Raw genomic sequence first — 23,228 nt, 5'->3', positions numbered from 1 at the left:
CGAAAGGTTGTAGAAAAGTTTAGTACTCTGCCTATCTAAGAATCTATCACAAAACAAACAAACAAACAAATTTATCACATACTTAGAGAAAAAACAGCACTTCATAATGAAACAGCTGTGCATACGTTACGTAGACTTCTCATTCTGACTACACACCACCTACAATACGGAGAAACCCATGTCTTGTCTTTAGCACCGAGTCGTGCAGAACCCATCACGGTCAGCCTTCACCTGTAGTTCGTGTATCTCGTCGGTATAATGAGTGAGAAGAAAAATCTATATTTGGATTTTCATTTTAAACTAGTCAAACTCATAGAGTGTTGTTGTTAAATGATTGTAGTATTCTTATGGCTGTTTATGGTTAACAAAACAATTGGGATAGTTCAGAAATTGTATAAACAGATATATTGAGGTAGGACTCAGAAGCCTGTAATATCCCACTACTGGGCATAGGCCTCTTTACCCATTTAGGAGAAGAATCAGAACTTAATCCATCACGCTGCTCCAATTGGTTGGCGGATGATAACAAATTACAGTAAAATTATTTTTCTTCTAAAAAATATCAAAATATTCTTAAAAAGTATTAAACTAAAAAGTAGATTTTTTTATTTCATCATGCAATGTCTGATATGGTTATTCAAGTAAACATCGAAGAGGGGGGTCTAAGTTAGGGTCTAAGGGGGACGCTTAAACCGAATATAAAAATCATCATATCAAAAATTTCGATCTAGCGGGTACATCGTTCCATAGCTTAATTGGCTAGAGCGCCGACACGGTCAGTCGGAGACGCGGGTTCGATCCCCGCTGGAGCGGTCAATTTTTGATATGATATTCATAAAAGTTTAGAATTCCTAATGTGTGGATAACACAAAAATAAATCGTAGATATTATACATAATGTTTAAGAAGGGCACACGAGCAAGTAGTGTTCCCTCTCTCTCTCTCTCTCTCTCTCTCTCTCTCTCTCACTGCTCTCGTTAAATAAAACAAACTAAATAAAAAAAAACAGTTAATGAGAATATAACAAAAATTCGATTGTGCAACCATCAATTTTACTTAAGATTAGCCGACGAGATGAATGAGGCGAAAAATGACGAATGATAAGGTTTATGAGGGCGAATTTGGATCAGGTAAGCGACTTCATCGCACATAATATATCATCCTTATATCACATGAATAATGGAAAATGATGGAAAATTTGGTGATCGCACCCAATAGAGAAATGACGTTCATTCATTATACTTTGCACTATTTATTAGAGCTACTTATCTGTATTGTGTCGTGTCCGGTGCATGTTGTCATTAACCAAGCTCAAAAAGGAGAGGTTCTCAATTCAACTTTTTTTTTCAACTACCTTCCTTATACTTATTACTCACTCACTCACTCACTTCAGCCTAATACAGTCCACTGCTGGACATAGGCCTCCACAAGTTCGCGCCAAAAATGGAATTTTTAATAATATTCATAACACGTGAGTACCTATTTATTACTAGTAGTCGATATAAATTGAAGTTGTTGTTTTTTTGTAGTTTGCGAGCACACACGATAACAATTATTTTTGTCTGCATGATTATCTTTTAACCAGAGTACGAGTCTACGATCACATTGTTTTAAACAAGTAAATAATCAACCGATATAAGCTAAAATCGAAACGAATCGACTGAGGCCTATCACAAATATCAAATTTGTAATCAAACCAATGCCTGAAATATCGTCGAAATATATTGAGAATCGTATAGAGGCAACTCGTTAGCTCTTAAACAATAGAACCAAAAATCGCCGATTGTTTTTGATTAACCATTCGAGCACCTATCGATCAAAACACAATCGACTATTATTAATCGATTTACCTTAATAGATTCTATCTTGGCCTATAAATGTTTTTAGTATGTAAGATAATAAGAAATGTCACAAATAATTATTATTATAACATTTTATTTTTATACATTTTATAACATTTTATTTAGAATGCACCATGATTACCTAAAGTGTCCGAGCCGATTAATTTAACTTTATAAACCACTTCGATGGTCTTATAAAAATTTGATGTACTGTCGGTACAAACCAACGTCATATAGCACAGATAAAAGAAAAATTGCGAAAAACATAAAATTTTAGTTGCATCAAAAATTTAAAAATAAAAAAAATGTTAAAATTTAAAAATAAAATAAAAAATCATACAATAAAAATATTTTTGATAATTTTTGTACGGAACCCTCGGTGCGTGAGTCCGATTCGCACTTGGCCGTTTTTTTTTATCTTCTTTTGTTCCTTGTCTTCTTGCCTTGTTGTCGAGACAATAACGAACACAAAAAAAAATTATGTAATGTGTATTCCTCGATACTACACACACTGAAAAAAAATTTAAGAAATTTAAAAAAAATTTTAAACTTTTACAAGACTAACGGTAAGTTATTTTTTATTTATTTATTTATTTATCAAATAAACAATATTCTACATATTTAATATAAATAGCATTAAAAACCATGCAGGTCATTTACACAGTTTTGTTTGTAAACATCTAAAAAATGAAGTGGGCTTTAAGTATTTTATTTAATTTCCTTTTAAGTGAAAATGCTAAAACGAAGGCTTTCAACGTTTCTAAGAAAAGCTTTACATCTTTATATTGCTCTGACAACTTATCTCTCGTTATATTACTGAGAAATTAATCTCTCTAATAAATGTATCGTACATATTTATAAGCTATACTACAGTACAATATACTTGCCTATAAAACGAAGGTCATTTTTTATCTATTTAAATGTAGGTAATTAAAACGAACAAAATATTTACTAGTAATGATTAAAAATCTAGTACATTGTAATTTATTTCAGTAACATGAAAATAAAAAATAAAATATTTTTCTAAATTTTATGGGATTATAATTTAAAAAAAAATATATAGTACCTAGTATATAATATATGTAGGCATCGTAGCGAAGTTTTTTAGGACAATTTATTAACATTACCTTTACTGATCAAGATTTGTTAATAAAAAATGATAGATATAGAAATTATTTACATTTATTAAAAACTAGCTGACCCGGCGAACTTCGTATCGCCTAACACAAACTTTATCATATGGTATTAAAGTTCAAATTGAATTTTAAGTATTATCACAAATCTTTTGTATGGGAGTATAGAAAAGTGTTGTTTTTAGACTTTTTCAGGAAATTTTAAATTTTTTTTTTTAGAATTTTTCTCTCCGTAAGAACCATCCTCGTACTTCAAGGAATATTTTAAAAAAAGAATTAGCGAAATCGGTCCAACCGTTCTCGAGTTTTGCGCTTAGCAACACATTCAGCGACTCATTTTTATATTATAGATGTATGTATTAATGAATTGTGCATTTATTGTGCTTAGTTGAAATAGTTGTCCTATTTTTATGCATGTCACCAGCATTCATCGACGAAGTGAAATTAGACAGAAATAACTAAAATATTAATTAGATTGCTATTAATTTTATTTAACGCTTAACAAATTTTTTATTTATATCTTTATCCTTGCATTCTGGCAATTTAGGCCAAAAATTGACAATCCCCTGTCATCGGTCTCGGTTGAATATACTCGACGTATATCAACGCCAACATAACGATTAAAACAATGCACTCGGAATATCATAAGAGCTCGCATTCCATTAAAATTGATAAAACGGTATAGACAACAAAAACAAACAAAATAATTTGAGCAGTCTTTATTTTATTACCGTTCTATAACGTCTTTTAAATGTTTCAAAGCTTCATCCAAAGCCATGTAAACATCTTGAGTATTCGCAGGCCGCAGTTCCAGAGATGATGTCTCGCTTCTGTCTGGTAACCTGTGCAGGAAACTCTGAGTGAGGGGACAAAACACGTCAGGGTTCATGGACTCAGCTTTCGACTTTCCAGTGAGGTAGCTCATGGATACACCGATGAGAAGAACGGCGACCGCCCCAGCAAATGGGCAGTAAGTGAAGGATATTCGGAAGAGAGACTGAATTGGTTTTGTTGGTATTTGCCTGTGGAAAGAAAATCATCTTTAAAATATTAACGATGATTTAGAGGTATTCGAATAAACATATGGTTATTTGAGCTATATGACAAGATACTTAGTGGATTTCATAATGCTAATATTTTTAAAAAAGTAGTAAATATAAGATAGCTGACTAAACAACCAACGCGGTTTCACCTAATTATTATTTTATGGAGTAGGTACTAGATAGCTGTGAAGGTTTGGCAATGAACAGACGTTCCAATATAAGAAGAATAATTGAAACCGATGAAATATTATGAATTGTCAGGACGAAATGGGTTAATAGTGGAAAGGTCCCTCTGTAGTACACAATCACTCTGTGGACTATATTTAAGCTTTACTAACATTCTGTTTGATTCTATTGATGCATTGCGACCATCAAATATTAAATAAATTCTTCGCCGTTTACGGGTAATATTTACATTAATATGGATTTTCTGACGATTACATATTGGTTATCGGTTGGTTTTGCAACTACAGTCAAAGAATAGTTAGCAATGCTCGAGGCATCCGACGGGTAAAAGAGACTAGAAAAACTCATAAAACTACGCGAATCGGGTAATAGTAATATGGGAAAAGTTTTTAATAAGGGGGAAATAAAACTTAGCTTCAAGTCGATATCACCGAAGTTGGCAAACTAAGATTAAAACTTTTACTGGGATCTTTAACGCGTCGCGATCGTTATATTAGTAATCAGTTTATTTAGTTTTGCAAAAGTTTTTTATATATATTTTTATTATTATTTAAGCATAACTTAAAATATAATTAATTACAATAATAAAGGATAATGCATACGAGAGTATAATTAATTATGAATAATAAAAATAATATGCATGCAATAAATGCATCGTCATTTTACATACCATTTCATACCTTTATAATATCTAAGCATACGAATGAGTTAATAAAGCTGTGTATGTATTTATAGCGGTATAAATTAAACAAATTAATAAAAGGAGACCGCTTTAAAATTATTTTTTGTTAACCTAACCTAATTAACATAATAGTTATAAACCAAATCACATTACAAACTGTCAATACATGAACTGTAATTGTAATTAAATAAACCAAACCTATTAAAACACAAACACCAATTACAATTAGTACAGCAATATTACATTCTAAAGTGTGATAATTATGAGTATAATACTATAAATTATAACTCACGGAACATTCGCTACTACTGACGTCGCATTTACCAAAATATGTGTGAAATTTGCTTTACCGCATCCCGTGGTGACTAAAGGTTTACCCTGAAAGGTCAATGCCCCCGTAGCTAAAGCGTTCTCAGCCCCTATGAGCAACCAGCCACAGAGTACCAAACTCAAGAGGCAACCGCTCAATGCGCCCTGAAAGTGTTAAGGATTTATTCAGTCTGTGTACTGTGTAGTCATGAGATCGTTGAGCTATTGAGTTATATTGATAGTTGTCGATGTCACATTGTTCTGACGATAAATCAAACGGCAGATTTACTGTATCAATCGTATATGTGCGGTTTTGATAGATGATTAGTATCTACTGTTAGTGATATACAAATTAGGAATATAAAAGGTTATCAATACACGTGGTGGCATTATATCTTTCATAGCCTTGATAACATTATGAACTTATTAACTCTTATCAAATCTGGGGCAAATCTATGTGGAGTAGTACCTCGACCTTACAGAAGTTCACAACTAAATAATACTGTTTCCAAGCAGTATTGTGTTCCTGTTGTGTGAGTAAGGTGACCAGAGCTCCTTGGGGAATTGGGGATAGGGTTTGCAACGTGCTTGCAATGCTTCTGGTGTTGCAGACTATAAGTTACGGTAATCGCTTACCATCAGGGGCATCAGGCGAACCGTACGCTTGCATGTTTGCCAACCTAGTCTATATAAATATAAATGTGTTTGCTCGCAAACGAAAAAAAAACCGACTTCAATTACATCATGGTACTAAACTAGGGATATCTCCTTTCCAACAAAAAAAGAATTATCAAAATCGGTACATCCAGTAGAAAATTATGCGGTATAATACAACGTAGGTCGACGAAAAAAGCGTCAAGTAAAAACGCATCATTAGATATAACTCGAAAAGTAGTTGTGAGATCTCAAATAAATTTAAATGGGACCAATTGACACACACAACCTTTCGATGAAAAAAAAAAATTGTCGAAATCGGTTCACACGGTCAAAAGTTCTGATGTAACATACATAAAAAAAAATACAGTCGAATTGAGAACCTCCTCCTTTTTTGGAAGTCGGTTAAATAATGAATGTTGCTAAGCGCATAACTCAAGCATGGCTCGAACCAATTCGGCTAATTTATTTTTTTGTATGTTCTTTAAAACCCACGGAAGGTTTTAATACTAAAAAAGCGTGCTTACAAAGTACACATGTCAGAAGTGAAACTTCTTTGGTAAACTAATGTTTAAGTCTCGTTTATATCTATACAAATGTAAAGCTTTAGATTTCCGTTCCAGCGCCATCGACAAAAACGTCACCGTTTCATCCGTAAAAATTTTACCCTCATGTGTTTAAAGAAGTTTCATTTCAAAAATAAAAATAAAAATAAAATTAAGAAAAATCTGTATAAATAAAAATCTATTAACTTGACAGAACGAAGTCTGTCCAGGCAGCTAGTTGTATTATATAAATAACTAGCTGACCTTAAATATATAAATCTCGTGTCACAATGTTTGTCCTCAATGGACTCCTAAACTACTTAACCGATTTTAGTCAAATTTGCACACCGTATGCAGTTTGATCCAACTTAAAAGATAGGCTATATTTTATTTTGATATATTATGTTATTATTATATTTCAGAAAAAAATAAGGTGATACGAAGTTCGCCAGGTCAGCTAGTGTTATATAAAATTATTTTGCGTGCCAAGACTATTTTCTTCTTAATTTATTCTATATAGGGCACGGCAAAGATACCAAATTATACAGCTTCGCCAAAAAATTTAATATTCATGTCTATACTATTATATAAAAGATAAGACAAATTATTATGGGTGCGTTCCACTAAATGTCCGCAACGATTGTAACACCCTCTCTATCGTCCTTATCTTCTTATATATTATCGTATCGTTATGGGTCAGAGTTAGCTTTCATCCAAATCCATGTCAAATTAAGTTTTACTCAAATCTATGCGAAATATTCACTCACAACCCCCCACAGTTGCGTGTTTTTATCGTGCTACCTTATTGCGAGCACACAGCGCTCAAATATGCGTTCCAACTATAAAATTCGCCTAAAACGCGCGCGGCGTTTTTAACGTTAGTGGAACGGTAATTTTAGCAGTCGTGGTCGATGGCGTTGCGGGCCTTAAGTGGCATATCGAATATGGTTGATAAATCCATCTTTACCTAAAAGGTTTATTTTACAAACATATATCTAATATATAAAATTCTCGTGTCGCGGTGTTTGTATTTAAACTCCTCCGAAACGGCTTGAGCGATTCTCATGAAATTTTGTGTGCATATTGGGTAGGTCTAAGAGAATCGAACAACATCTATTTTTCATCCCGCTGAATGTTAAGGGTAGTTCACCCCAAATTTTTTTTTAATTTTTAAATTAATTATTTATTTTTTATTTTTTTGTGATACAACATTAAAAAATACATACAACCCTAAATTTTTAACCCTCTACGATCAACCCCTATATTTTATTTGTTGATTATAAACTTTAATTGTTTTGACAAGATTTTTATTTTTATTTTGTCATGATTTAGAATTAAAATAAAACTATATTATTAATTTTCCACCTCTCTGCGATCAACCCCTATTTTTCCATCGTGATTAATTATTAAACTATTATTAAATAAAGCATACTTTCATTGTCTGCCACGCTTTCGATTATAAGTAAATCCCCGCACACTTATACTCGTAGTAGATAGTTTATTGGCAAAACAACGTTTGCCGGGTCCGCTTTATATATATTAAGACTAGCTGACCTGGCGAACTTCGTATCACCTTATTTTTTTCTGAAATATAATAATAACATAATATATCAAAATAAAATATAGCCTATCTTTTAAGTTGGATCAAACTGCAAACGGTGTGCAAAGAGTGTAGCAGTATAAGCACGGGTCAGATGCCCCTGGGGGAATTTATGTCAAAATTTTGATGACGAAATCACCGTGTTAAGAGGAACATTTCCCTAGGTTACCACACCTCTGAACGCGCTAGTTTTTCAAAAAAAATTTTTTTTCAAATTTTGAAAAAAATTTTTTTTTTCTCTTGCAATATAATATTTATTTGTAATTTTTCTACCAATCGCTAGATACACTAAAGAAGCATTAAATAAGGTACTTTTGAAGTCTTCGCAGCAATTGATATATCGGAATATCACAAATTCAAAATTTTAAAATTTTAAATCTCACGTATTTTAAGAGACACTATCACGAATTTTTTTTTATAAATAGCCCTTACTACGCTCTATAAAATATATTTTTTTCAAAATTTTCTCTAGGGTAGATCAGTGTTAAAAAAAATATTATTACTATCCTCATATGAATAATTAAGCATCTGAGCAAGTAATACTGCTATAATTTTTAAATGTAATTTTAATATTTACGATATTAATAATTATAACAGTAAGAAATTGATGTGCGATTTTTGTTTTTTATGTTTAAAATTTTTTTATAATTCTTAATGATGAACTTTTACTTGTTTTATGCATTAAGTTGTATTTCTACTCAAGAGGCATGAAAATTAAAAGATTATTTTAGCTACGTCTAAAGAAATTCTTTTAGTTTGTGTTTTATTTGGGAATGTTTTATATGAGGTTAATTTATATGTATATTGTTACTATTTTAGTTCTCGGTTTATTGTTACATTTGTTTCGAGCGAGCATCTAGTCGTCGCTCCCAATACGCGACAAGTTGATGCGTGTTTGTTTACTTTGTTGTTTTCTTGAATTCGCGGTCTAAACGTATGTTTCTTTTGTCTGCTGATACGAAATCATCTTATTACGAAGTTGACTGCCATATAGTTCAATATTAGTGATTCTGATATAGTGATTCTAATATTTTTATACTGTGATTTTGAATAAAAATAATTTTAAATAAATTATTTAAAACTAACATTTAAAGGCGAAAACGCAGTAATGTAACATAGTGACATTGTATTTAAATAGTAACATTTCATGTGATCTTAGCTATTTATCTTCGTTGATAAAAATGCAGAGTGACAAGAATCTCAAATGTGTTGTGTGTGATAGATCTGTGTTTAAAGTGAAAGGTCAAAAAAAAATTTTAACAACCCCGGAAGATATCAAATTATGTCAAAGTGTGCTTGAAAAACCAAAAACTATTTTTCCAAATAGTGCAGTATGTGGAGCCTGTCGTATAAAAATGTATAAGCGCAAAGCTTCAGAAGCTTTCGATGAAACAGAAATTGAGCCGATTCCAGATTCGGACCCATCCGTTACTTATAAAGTACGGAGTGATTCTAACGAATTTTCAGAACATTATTTAGAACTCTTCATACCAAGAACTATATCTACACATAGATATTGTTTTATTTGTTCAAGCACTAGAGATTTAATTACTGTACCTGACAATGCACGCTTACACTGTTATTCAAAGAAGTCTATTTTCATTCCTACAGGGAACCGTTGTTGTTCAACCCATATAATTAATAATCGGTTTTATGAAGACGATTTACAGTTAATTAAAATATATTCCTATGACACAAAAATTACAGCGAAAGATGTGAAAAATATTTTACACTCAGTCGATTATTCTCAAAAGACAATATCACAGTAACGATTGAAGAAGACAGTGGCGAAGATTAATTATTATTATTATTATTATTATTATTATTATTATTATTATTGTTATTATTATTGTTCTTATTATTAAAATTACATTTAAAAAATAAAAGCAGTATTACTCAGATGCTCAATTATTCATATGAGGATAGTAATAATATTTTTTTTAACACTGATCTACCCTAGAGAAAATTTTGAAAAAAAATATATTTTATAGAGCGTAGTAAGGGCTATTTATAAAAAAAAAATTCGTGATAGTGTCTCTTAAAATACGTGAGATTTAAAATTTTAAAATTTTGAATTTGTGATATTCCGATATATCAATTGCTGCGAAGACTTCAAAAGTACCTTATTTAATGCTTCTTTAGTGTATCTAGCGATTGGTAGAAAAATTACAAATAAATATTATATTGCAAGAGAAAAAAAAAATTTTTTTCAAAATTTGAAAAAAAATTTTTTTTGAAAAACTAGCGCGTTCAGAGGTGTGGTAACCTAGGGAAATGTTCCTCTTAACACGGTGATTTCGTCATCAAAATTTTGACATAAATTCCCCCAGGGGCATCTGACCCGTGCTTATACTGCTACACTCTTTGACTAAAATCGGTTAAGTAGTTTAGGAGTCCATTGAGGACAAACATTGTGACACGAGACTAGCTGACTTGGCGAACTTCGTATCACCTTATTTTTTTCTGAAATATAATAATAACATAATATATCAAAATAAAATATAGCCTATCTTTTAAGTTGGATCAAACTGCACACGGTGTGCAAATTTGACTAAAATCGGTTAAGTAGTTTAGGAGTCCATTGAGGACAAACATTGTGACACGAGATTTATATATATTAAGATTGTGTTTACTCGCAAACGAAAAAAAAAACCGACTTCAATTACATCGACAAGTAATACAACGTAGATCGACGAAAAAATAGTCAAGCAACTACGCGTTATCAAAGATTACTCAAAAAGTAGTCATCAGGTCTCGATAAAATTTATATGTAACCACATGATAAACATCAGCTTTCGATTAAATTAAAAATTATCAAAATCGGTACACCCAGTAAAAAGTTATTGCGGATTTTCGAGAGTCTCCCTCGATTTCTCTGGGATCCCATCATCAGATCCTGGTTTCCTTATCATGGTACCAAACTAGGGATATCCCCTTTCCAACAAAAAAAGAATTATTAAAATCCGTACAACCAGTAGAAAGTTATGCGGTATAATACAACGTAGGTCGACGAAAAAAGCGTCAAGTAAAAACGCATTATTAGATATAACTCGAAAAGTAGTTGTTACATCTCAAATAAATTTAAATGGGACCAATTTGATACACACCACTTTTCGATTAAAACAAAATTTGTCGAAATCGGTCTACCCGGTCAAAAGTTCTGATGTAACATACATAAAAAAAAAACAGTCGAATTGAGAACCTCCTCCTTTTTTGGAAGTCGGTTAAAAAAGGTCAATAAACTTATGTTTACTGTAAGTTAATTTTAAGATTTTTAATTCAACCGTTGAATGTGAAAAATAAAATGTACGTATTAATTTGTTTTTTTTTTTTTTTAATATTATTATTGTTTTTTGTTTTTAATTTTAAATGCGTTCAAAGTAACAATGACAAATAGTAATTGTTTAACAGCGCCATCTGTCGTAAAAATTATTCATTACGGCGTGCCAAAAACACGTTGTGACATTACAAGTATTCGTAAACGACGAATTACGAGTACAACAACAACGACGACTTACAAACTAGTTCTAATTTTTTTTACTAGATGGCAATAACAACCAATAGATGGACCCATTTTAATTAATTAAAGTTTTAGACTTTATTCTTTATTTAATTTTGATTTACCCTTTTAATTTTTGACAAAGAAACATGTTTGTTTGTTAAATAATTGCATTCTAACAAGAAAAATTTTAAAAAATTAGTCTCGAAAATTTCATAGTAGAGGCGGCAAAAACTTATGAGTCTATTTTTAATGTGTAAATCCACCACAGTGTCCACAGTACTTATTTGAAACAAAAATCAAATACGTCGTGACTAAGTAAATTTTCTACTTACACAACAATTTGCTCGCGAGAAGACAATTCCTAGAGTAAAAAGACCCAGAAGTGTTCCTGCAGTTACGCCTGTGACTCCTGAAGCCACGTGTTGCAGACGGTCTAGTTCTTGTGCTAGCCACACGACACAAGCACAGTATACACCGACCATAATGCACAGAAACTAGAAATAATATGGATATAACCAGGTATAATTATTAAAGAACATATATTTTAAATATAGACATACTTTTTACTATACACTGTGCTAATATTTGAAATATTTGTTTCGTTAAATAGTTACGAGTCGTATTTTAAAATATGAATAATTAATCATCAAAAATCTATTGTTTTTCTACTCAGTAACGTGGTAGATGATAACGTTATCGTTAAACTATTCTTTAAGCGTAACGCATTCTTTAAGCGTTATGTATTATAAATTAACTTCATTCTTATCACATTATTAATATTAGCGCCAGGTGCCTACTCGTAGGTGCAGAGACATCTGCTGAATCTCAATGTATGTAAAAATCACGTTAAATTTACCTAAGTACCTAGCCTAGTACCTAAGTACAATTTTTTTTGTCATAATTCTTTCAGACATTTAGGAAAAGTATAATAACAATAGGTACTCGTATAGAAGAACGCAACAAGAATAATTTATACCAGATACGTATAGAATATCAATTTAAGACAAAATTTTGATGTATGTTTGTACCTGAAAAAAAAGTCAACATAGGTAACATACCTTCATTATTTTGCAACATGCCTGTTCATTTGTGCTTTGCGGCATCCACGGCCGTATAAACTCTTCAAACACAACACCTGATATTGAATTTATGATAGACGCGATACAACTGTAACAATATCATTATCACATTAAACAAACATACGAAGAGTCATTAAACTAAAGAATAGACTAGTCTACCGCGTTGACATTTATACAAAATCGAAATGTTCTAGGTATATTGTTTTTATCAAAGGACGAATGTGTTTGTGAGTGTGTATGTAGGTACTTGTGTTTGCATATGTATACATATAGTAGACTCACATGGATATCCCGATTTTGAAGTTTTTTTTTGTAATAACGATTTTAGAGAAATTCTAACAGCTATGTTTTATCAAAATATCTTCAGCCTCATCTACTACATAATTATATGTCAATTTTGCATGCATTTACAATTTCGTAAAAAGTAGTATCGTTCAATCATGCGAAACTAGCTATTGTTTGACGATATAATATAAGTACATACATATAAGAGAATTGAAATGGTTGTCTGTTACATTTATATGCAGGATATTTAAAACTTTATGAGTCTGTATTAGAGAAATAGATGCCAAAACAACTGTTTTAGAATGTTTATACATAAGTCTATTTGTTTGTTCCCACGTTATACAAAATCGACTGCATTCAAATCGATGAAAATCTTAGCAAAAATGATCTTAGACCTAACATTAAATTTGGTTACATCTTGATACACTGTCTAGAAGTGGACTTATAACTCTGTAAACAGTGAATGCAAAGTCATGAAGTCCCTAGTATAGGTGTATAACAAATAAGCAAAGCTAGCAGAATCCTGAATATCAGCTAGCCATGAACAAATATGTGTATTATAGATACATATTGCATTACATACCCTGTTGTTGCACTGAAGATAGACATTATAAAGATACCACAAATCCCAGGAAACATAGTCGACAGATTGTTAAGAAAATGAGGCACTAGCTGAAAGTAAAAATGTACCTAACTTAGTTTAAATGTTTTGATACACTTGTGAACATTGAACAGTTGTTTAAATAATACGTACTAAACGCTTTCAAAGAATTAGGAATAAAGAGATTTGTAATGCCATTGGTCTTTCTGTACATTATTTCTTTTAAACATAATAGAGTGGGAGGATTAGGATACTAATAATTTTAAAATATAGTGGATAAAAATTCTTGTTTGGGGTGATAACTGAGGTTTTAAACGAAATTTTTAAAAAATATTTGTCTTTTGTATTTCTAAAAAGTCTTGTAAGTGTTACTTCCGTATAAAATAAAGTCGGTAACTAGAAAAAAGATCTAATAGACACCAGATAAAAGAAATAAAATTGGTTTAGTGCTGGGAGACAATGACTTGTAATTACGTTGTTAAGTATTCGGTGGAACTTTATAAGATTGTTCTCGACACTAAGGGCCACTTGCAGCAAAATTACAAAAATCTCGATTTTATTAAAACTAGATTTTACCCTAAACTCGATTTAACTTAAGTCTCATCGAAGTTACGTTGCTCATAATAAAATGATGTCCAGTTTAACTAAATCGAGATTTTGCGTATCTTTCAGTCGCCGTTCGTTCTTTACGTTCCGTTTTAGATACAATAATGTACACCAAAGCAATATCGCGTACACAGAAACGTATATTTATCAGTGTCAATCACAGAGTACATTGTAATAGTAGGTGTCAATTTGTTATAATATAATTTTTATAACAATTTGTTATAATACAACTAAAAGCCATTTAAGCAAAGAAGTGAACTGAACAATTTGTTAATTTGTTATATTCATAGGTTATGTTTCCGCGCATATTTTAAGTCAAGCAGTTTTGTTTCGTGTTGTGTTTTTGTTATAGTTGATTTTGTGTTTTTCGAGTTTTCTGATTTTCCGTTTGCAACATTAGAATGAAAAAATCCAGGGCGCCTAATTTTACTAATGATGAAATAATGCATCTTTTGATACTTGTTGAAAAACATCCTGTCATAGAAATATTAACAAAATCGAGATTTAATTACGCTAAACCGACTCTGGTTCCGATTTAACTTTGACGTTTATTTGAATCGACATTTAAGCTAAATCGATGACGTGCAAGACATTCAATCTGATTTAAGGCAAAATCGAGTTTTAAATCTAGATTTAACACACGCTGCAAGCCGCCCTAAATAACTGTTTATACAAACTGTTTTGTATTAAAAAGAGGTAACAGACGAAAATAACATGACATTATGAGTTTTAAAACAAAAACAATTAAGAGTTTGATACAGAAAAATACGATGTGGGTGCATTTTTATCCGCATTGGTTGAGCCTTTGTCTGTTGCCGAAATTTTTTTAATATGTTTAGATACTAGCCGACCCTCATCAACGATTCTCCTTCGATTTCTTATATATACCTAATAAGAATTACATTTAATATGGCGAGACCTTGGCTGACATAGATATGTCAGCCTTTCTTTTTAGGGGCTTTTAGCTTTATAGATATAAAGTTAAAAGGCCCCAAAAAGAAAAAGACTGATAAAACAAGAACTAGAATAATTGGAACTATTACCTGTTCGTGTTTCTTTATCTGACCAGTGAGTAATGGATCGCAGCTAGCGAACCAAGCGTATATAACTAATCCCAGAAAACACGACAACATTTTCATTAATATTATCCCTACGCAAGATATTGCCAAACAAATTCTGGCTTTGTTGATCGTAGGAACAGCTAGCAACTTTTGTATCGACGACTGGCTTAGAGCTATTTTCCATAGCCAATTCGTACTAAGCGCTAACGTTACCACGAAGAAAGAAGTGTGATGAGCCAGTTCTGGATCTGGACTGGAATAAGGTACATTAAGTTTTATCGCACGAAAAAAGGTTGGGGCAAGTGTAAATGTAAATATACTGTTTGCAAAAGATAATGTTGACAAAGTTACATATCAGTAAGCCTTCTGTGATGAAATTAAACTTTATTATTAGTACAGCAAAATAATGGAAGAAATTTATGTACAGATAGCTCTGTACATAAATAACTATAAGAGTATTGAAGAGTTCCAAAAATTAATATAAGCCTGATTTTATATTTATACATCAGCGTAATCAAAATACTTTTCATTTATGATTTTTTATCGAGACGACTCTATTAAGTCGCAATGTTTTAAAGCTTACAATTTTCTCAAAAATCAGAACAGAACAACTATTCCATTGTAAAATACTTCAGTATCAGACTGGTGGGTGGAAATTCTAGGCTTGGCGCAAAAAATAAAATTTCTATGATTAATGTTAACTCATTAGAGCTTTCTTAAAATCTTAAATGACTTACTCGTAGAATACTAGTCTACTTCCATGACTAGAAATTTCCCACATCCTCTTGAAGCCCATTGGCAGCAATGCCAGACCACTGGGTAAAGCTGTGCCAGCGATTGCTAGAAAAGTGGTCACTATGCCAATGCTGATTACTGCTCTCAAGCCTCCTACTGCAATGAACGTTGAACAAGCAACGCATATAACAGCTGCAATGCGATTAGCTAAGTTGTTTGTTACTGAAAATTAAAAAATAAAAATAAAAATCCTCCTGAGAGAAATTGCTGTGTGGCTACGTTATTAAAGAATATAGTCACCCCCGACAGGTGGCAGGATCATTCACCAACCCGCCTGCCCAGCATGGTGACTATGGGCAAAACACATGAGTTCACGCTATTTTTGGCGCGAACTTGTGGAGGCTTACGTTCAGTAGTGAACTGGAATAGGCTGAAGTGTGTGAGAGTAATTGGGGATAGGGTCGCCAACGTGTTTGAGATGCTCCTGGGGTTGCAGGCATCTACCGCCAGGTCGTCTTACCATCAGGTGAGCCTTATGCCAAATCTGTTAGAAATGCGGCGGTTTATGGTAGGCATGCGTATCCAAATTAAATATATAGGTACATAGATCAAAATTACATTAATTAAAATTAACAAAAATATATGCGAAGACATATAGGTAAAGAGGATAAGAAGGTAAGGATAGCCGACTTAACTGTAAAACAGTTTTTTTCCATGTAGCTTGAAGGACGAATCAGTGATCGAAGTCATCTGAGTTTTACAAGTTTTTTTACAGATCTAGTGTTGCAGGCGTTTATAGGCTACGGCAACCATGCGGTTATCTATAATATCAGGTGAGCCACATATTTGTTTGCTATCCTAGTACTATAAAAATAAAAAATGAAATAAGTGATCTAGGTTGGGACAAGGTCTTAGATGATATGCTGGTCGTTTCTGTCTCGCGTGTGCTATTTTGATGATATTTAAAGTAATTCGATACGAATAAATTAAATGAATACTAATATATTTATAACAAAATATAATTTATTTTTACTTAATTCCCTTGCAAATCTATTATGGATCCATAAAGTAATGAAAATAAAATAAGTAGCTTACCTAGCCTGAATGCTAATATTGGCACATATGGCACAATCGGCAGTAACATCAGCTTACTAACAACGAATAGTACTGCTGCAACCGTCCGTGTGTGCGCAGAGAACCTTATTTCCAAGTATTCAAAACTAGACGATAGCTGAAGTCTATGAAAAACTATATAAAAATACAAATATTTAAAAGCAATGAAATATGTAATAAGTTTTTTTTTCTCTTACTGAAAGCAAATATTTTTAACCAACTTCAAAAAAAGGAGGAGGTTACTCAATTCGACTGTATATATATATTAATGTATTTTCGGGGATAGCTCCGTCGTTTATGAACCGATTTTGATAATTCTTTTTTTGTCAGAAAGGAGATATCCTTAGTTTGGTACCATGATAAGGAAATCAGGATCTGATGATGGGATCCTAGAGAAATCGAGGGAAACTCTCGAAAATCGAATAACGATGAATTTTGTCTAAGCTAAGAATTACAAATATTGACAGAGCTCTGAACATAATTTGTTTGTGAGTGTTTGCTCGCAAACGAAAAGAACCGACTTCAATTACATTGGCAAGTAATACAACGTAAGTAGACGAAAAAATTAACAAACGATCATATCTCTTGGATTCCATCATCAGATCCTGGTTTCCTTATCATGGTACCACACCTGGGATATTTCCTTTCCAACAAAAAAAAAAGAATTACAAAGTTATCCCTGAACACACATAATAAATATATAAACAGCAACAATACGTAATATATTTTGAATACAAATGTCTTTGTTTAAGAAAATAACATTTGAATGAATACACATGTATATTGTTGTTTTTAAATAGAAATGATACATTTGCAAAATATTTACCTGGTAAATAAATTACAACTGTTAAGAATGTCACGAAGATAAGTGACAGCGCCGACGCCCAGTACTGAGTTCCTCTTAAGTATATTTCAACGGGTACACCGAGCAACGTGATGCTGGTTAGGTGACTGAAAATAAATCTATATATTTAAAATTTTCGTGCCACGGTGTATGTTAACGATAAACTCCGAAACTACTGAACCAATTTTTATCAAATTTTGTAAGCATCTGTAATTTGGTTCAACTTGGAAGATTTTATTGCAAATTAAATGTTTATTATACGACTTTAGTGTGTGTTTATGGGTTAGTTCCATAGAATTCTAAACCATAGGTCTTAATAGGTGGTTGGGCATCTAAGTTGCACAGATATCCGGTAGATGGCGCCGTATTTCTATTTATAGATTATAGATGGCGCGTTTTATTGTCTGTATATATGTTCATATGTCTGTTCGTAATATTCAAATAACTGCTTTTTACTAAATGCATATGGATGTATACAAAAAATTCGGTCCAGTCGTTTCGGAGATTAGCCGGAACAAACAGACAGACAGACAAAAATTGTAAAAAATATTATTTTGGCATATGCACCGTGTATATATCCATATGCGTTTAGTAAAAATTGTTTAATTTAATATTACTGACAGACATACCAATTTTATTTATTTGTATAGATAGTTTTGTTTGCACGGAACCCATTTCCTGCGCGAGTCCGACTCCGATTCTGTAATCAATTTCATTCTGAGCATTAGAAGGTACCGATCAAATCAATCACGTTGGCCGTTGTAAAAGAATAATATTTACGAAATATTTTGCTACCTACAGGTTAAGCCACAAAAAAACTGCATTGAAAGCGGTCCATCCATTCGAGAGTTACGATTACACAGATAGGCACACACAGATAGTAGACAGACAATAGATATTCGCGTTAAACTTATAACACTTCTCTTTTTACGTTGAAAAGCAAAGTCGACTTTATTTATCTTGCATTTAGAAGGCTTTTACCTATTCAAAGGCTATCGACCTTTTACCACGCAAAATAGGCGCACTGAGACGTCGAGTTGCGGAGAATAGCCCGTGAAGAATCAATCAATCGACCTTTTAGTTATGATCTAAAATATATTCATACATAGGCACCTATGTATTTGTTACTTTAACGCACCTATATCCACATAAATCAAAAATAATTATATTTCCCTACTTTACTGTTACCTACCTACATAAGCAATACAATAATAAAAATGTTTTTATGGTAATTAAAATAGTTGCCGACGACAAAATTCAATGGAACTTATTTATTTTTCTTCTTTGTATATTATATACATAAATGTGAATATATTATAAATAAGAAAATATAAATTTAGTAGATAAGAGAAATTTCAGGTAATTTATTGAGGTAGCTACGTCTCAAACGGTAATAACATGCTAAAAATTTGAAGCAGCTCTACTGAGAATTACCTCAACCTTACAGAAGATCACAGGTAATCCTGCTCTCAAGTAATGTTGTATTCCTGTGGTGAGTATAGTCAGAACTCCCTTAGGAGGGTTGTGGCTAGGCAGTGGCGTAGCGTGGTTGTCGGCCGCCCGGGGCGAAAGAAAATTTTGCCGCCCCCTTATTTAGGTATTTCAATTTAAAGTATAATAAAACTTACTTAGCTGAGTGGCTACGACATATAGAATTTAGCCACCCCCTTTCATCCCGTGGGTGTCGTAAGAGGCGACTAAGGGAAAAAATAAAGTTTATAATTTGTTAATTATAAACTTTGTTTTTTTTTTGGCAGGATTTTTATATTTATTTTATCATGACTTAGAATAAAAAAAATTATATTACTCTTAATTTTCAACCTTTCTACGATCAAGCCCTATTTTTCCATCGCAATTTTTATTTTTTATTATTTTTAATAATTTCCTTTAATTGTGATTTTTTTCTTAATTCAATTTGATCTTCTGCCTTCGCCGGTCGATAACTATCAATCGATCAGTTATCCCCGCTAGATGTCTACATTACGTTGTCACCTCTCATCCAGCAAACATCACGGGGATGAGAATAAAGCCGGTCTCCTGTCTTACTCACTATACTGTTTTCGGCCATTGTTTTTTTTTGGTTTTATTTGTGTACCGATCGTAGTAGTGACTGTTATATGTATTATTTTAATTTTTCTAGGAAATAAAGCATACTTTCATTGTCTACAACGCTTTCGTTTATAAGTAAATCCCCGCACACTTATATTATAGTAGATAGTTTATTGGCAAAACAACGTTTGCCGGGTCAGCTAGTTAATAATATGAAATAGCAAAGTTCCAATACCACTGTGGAACTAGTGAAGCCGACCGATGGCGGTATAGCCATCCTACAGCTAGCTTTTTAAATACACAACCGAAGACGAGCAGTAGCGTCTTCGGTGCGACAAAGCTAGCCCTGCGGTCACTAACCCGCCTGCCCAGCGTAGTGACTATGGGCAAAAACCCTTATGAGTTCGCGGTAGAATTTTAGGCCCTCAGTTCTCGGTAGCCCCACTATTCCCTGCTACAGCAGCGGCCGCGGTAACGGTGGGGCGGAGGGTGCTGAGGATCACCGAGATACGGGAGGCTGCCACTCAAAACTACAGGTACTACGTACCGGTTACGTATAATGGAGGCATGTTACGGCTGGACCTCAACCTTACCGAACTGGAAGTAAAATCGAGTCTTAAACTTAAGTGAAGTATACTGGGGTTGTCTGAAGTTTGAAGAGAGGGCGAAGACATGATGATCCTGGACTCCAGGCACTTGTTCTGCTTCCGTGAAGGTGATGGGCTTTCCCAAGGTGGCGTCGATTTTCTGGTCCACAAGACTCTCACTAAAACGTTGTGGAAATCAGCAATGTGTCGAACCGGGTAGCGTACCTTGTACTTAAACTCACTGACAGGTACTCCCTAGAAGTGATACAGCTCTATGCGCCGACCTCAGCACAATCTGACAATGAAGTCGAAGCCTTGTATGACGATATTACTAGGGCCATGCATGGGACTACTTCGGCCTTCTACAACGTTGTTATGGGAGACTTCAACGCTAAAGTGGGAATACAAGACCGCGACGAATCGAGGATCGGACCACACGGGTAGGGGCACAGGAATCGCAGGAGGCAGATGCTCGTCAACTACTACGAGTCAGAGGGGCTCTTCTTGATGAATTCAATTTTTTGAGAAGAAGCCCCAAAGGCGGTGTACATGGCAAAGCCCCAACACTATGATGAGGAACGAGATAGATTCATCATAGCGGATAAAAGGCATATATTCAGAGATGTCTCCTAGGTTAATTGGTTTAACACTGGCAGTAACCACTGGCTATTGCGGAACACTTTAAATATATACCTCCGAAAAGAGCGGGCCCGCTTAGTGAAATCTACTCTCCGACGTACGCTGCCCCAATTACTATGTGGCTCCGAGCAGTTTCAATGGGAACTTCAAAACCGATTCGATTCGCTGGAAACTACTGGCAACGTGGAAGAGATGACCGACAACGTGGTGAAGACGGTGTGTACACTAGGTCGTAGGCACTTTCCGCCGACGAAGTCAACAAAGCAGTCCAACTCTCTTCCGAAGCCTTGGATTTAATGTGGCGTAGGCGCGAGTTGCTCACTGCTCAAGCAGCTTCGCCAGAACAGAGGGCACTTTCCAAGAAGATACGAAAACTTGTACGCCAAGACCTCCACTGCTCAAATATGAGAGAGATTGCTACTCTGATTGAGCAGAATAGGGATAACGTAGTTACGACTGAGCTACTTAAAGCCACAGGGCGACCTGCCCTAAAAGTCTTGGCGAGACTCTTTCACGCCGTCACCCACCGAGGTACCACGCCAGAGGTGTGGTCCAGTAGTGTGTTTGGTGCTGTTCTTTAAGAGAGGTGACAAGTCTCTGTCAAAGAATTACACATCGATCTCACTTCTGAGCCATATCTATAAGCTGTATTCGAGTGTTGTTACGAATCGTCTCGCCAGAAGACTCGACGAATTCCAACTACCGGAGCAGCGGGGTTTCGAAATGACTACAGCACTGTAGACCACATCCATACTGTTCGGTAGATTATACAAAAGACAGAAGAATATAATCAGCCGCTGTGTATGGCATTTGTGGACTACGAAAAAGTCTTCGACTATTGCTTCTCAAAATGGAAAAACAAAAAATACTGTTTATCCAAATGTTTTGGATTAAGTTTTAAAATAGCCTAGCAATTAATATTTTTTTTTTTGTATTAATAAATGAATTTGATGTAATTTTATTTTTATTATTTCACTTTATACGTAGCGAAGCACGTACCGGGCCGCTAGTATTTACTAATTGTTTTTATTATTTAAGTGTTGTTCAATTTTGCCGCCCCCTAAAAAGTGCCGCCCGGGGCGGGCCGCCCCCCCCGCCCCCACTACGCTACGCCACTGTGGCTAGGGTCGGCAAAGTATCATACCATCAGGCGGACCGTACCTTTTTTTTTATGTCACTAGGTCGGCAAAAAAGCGTACGGCTCACCTGATGGTAAGCGATTACCGTAGCTTATAGACACCTGCAACACCAGAAGCATCGCAAGCGCGTTGCCGACCCAATCCCCAATCTCCCCAGGAGCTCTAGTCACCTTACTCACCAACAGGAATACAATAGTGCTTGAAAACAGTATTATTTTGCTGTGATCTTCTGTAAGGTCGAGGTACTACCCCAGTCGGGCTGCTCCATATTTTGAGCAGGAAATTCCTGCTGTACCCTACCTCAGTTAAAACCTACGCTTATTTGCCATTTTTATAATAAAAAAAAAAATAACTTACCTAGATGTTAAAGCTAGTGAAATAGATATGATGGACATATTTTTACCGCCAAAAAGGAATCCATCGACGGTGTTATGTTTGTTATTTACAAATAAAAAATAAAATATAATTCCAATCACAACACCCAAAATAATACCGAACAAACAATATTCCGCCACATTAAAGTATATCGGATACATTGAAATCGTTGAATTTCTCATTGTTATTTATAAAAGTATACAATAATGTAATATTCATAATCTTTACAATACAACGCGCCGTGACGAACGTTATGTTCCGAATAGTTTCATATCGGCTCTGAATCAACAATAAAATGATATTATAACAAAGATAAAACTTAAATAAATGTGGATTTCTTCTCAGTCTTTGTAAATAGCAGAAGAGGATTTCACTCATTAGACAAATAGGTAGATAATACATTGACTTTAAGACGATAGAAATGATAAACGTGTGTGTGCCTACTTTAAATCTTTGAGTAAAGATAACCCATACCCATACCATAGTATTGAGTAATAGGTATCACCATAAGAAGAAGTAAAACTTCTTTACGTACGCTTGACTTGGGTAGAAAGCTGGTGACTGCATGACGAGAGCGTTACGAAAAGTGTGATCGGGCGAAGCGAACGGAAGTCGAGAGGG

The 23,228-nt window shown here is 33.8% G+C and overlaps 1 protein-coding gene across 1 annotated transcript; it reads right to left on the bottom strand.

Annotated features, from left to right (window-relative positions):
• Positions 1–3,680: 3,680 nt before the first annotated feature.
• LOC123659661 (sodium-coupled monocarboxylate transporter 2-like) lies at positions 3,681–22,795 on the bottom strand (the record flags this gene model as incomplete). Its single annotated transcript, XM_045594858.1, has 10 exons — positions 3,681–3,995; positions 5,177–5,358; positions 11,827–11,988; positions 12,553–12,661; positions 13,442–13,530; positions 15,109–15,379; positions 15,864–16,083; positions 16,957–17,109; positions 17,801–17,925; positions 22,590–22,795. Coding segments are annotated over 10 exons (1,812 nt in total), but the record flags the coding sequence as incomplete, so codon positions are not given.
• Positions 22,796–23,228: the final 433 nt, after the last annotated feature.

Source organism: Melitaea cinxia, chromosome 14 (assembly GCF_905220565.1).
Source record: "Melitaea cinxia chromosome 14, ilMelCinx1.1, whole genome shotgun sequence".
Taxonomy (NCBI): domain Eukaryota; kingdom Metazoa; phylum Arthropoda; class Insecta; order Lepidoptera; family Nymphalidae; genus Melitaea; species Melitaea cinxia.
The sequence above is the reverse complement of the archived record's forward strand: the minus strand, read 5'-3'. Positions and strand labels throughout refer to the sequence as shown.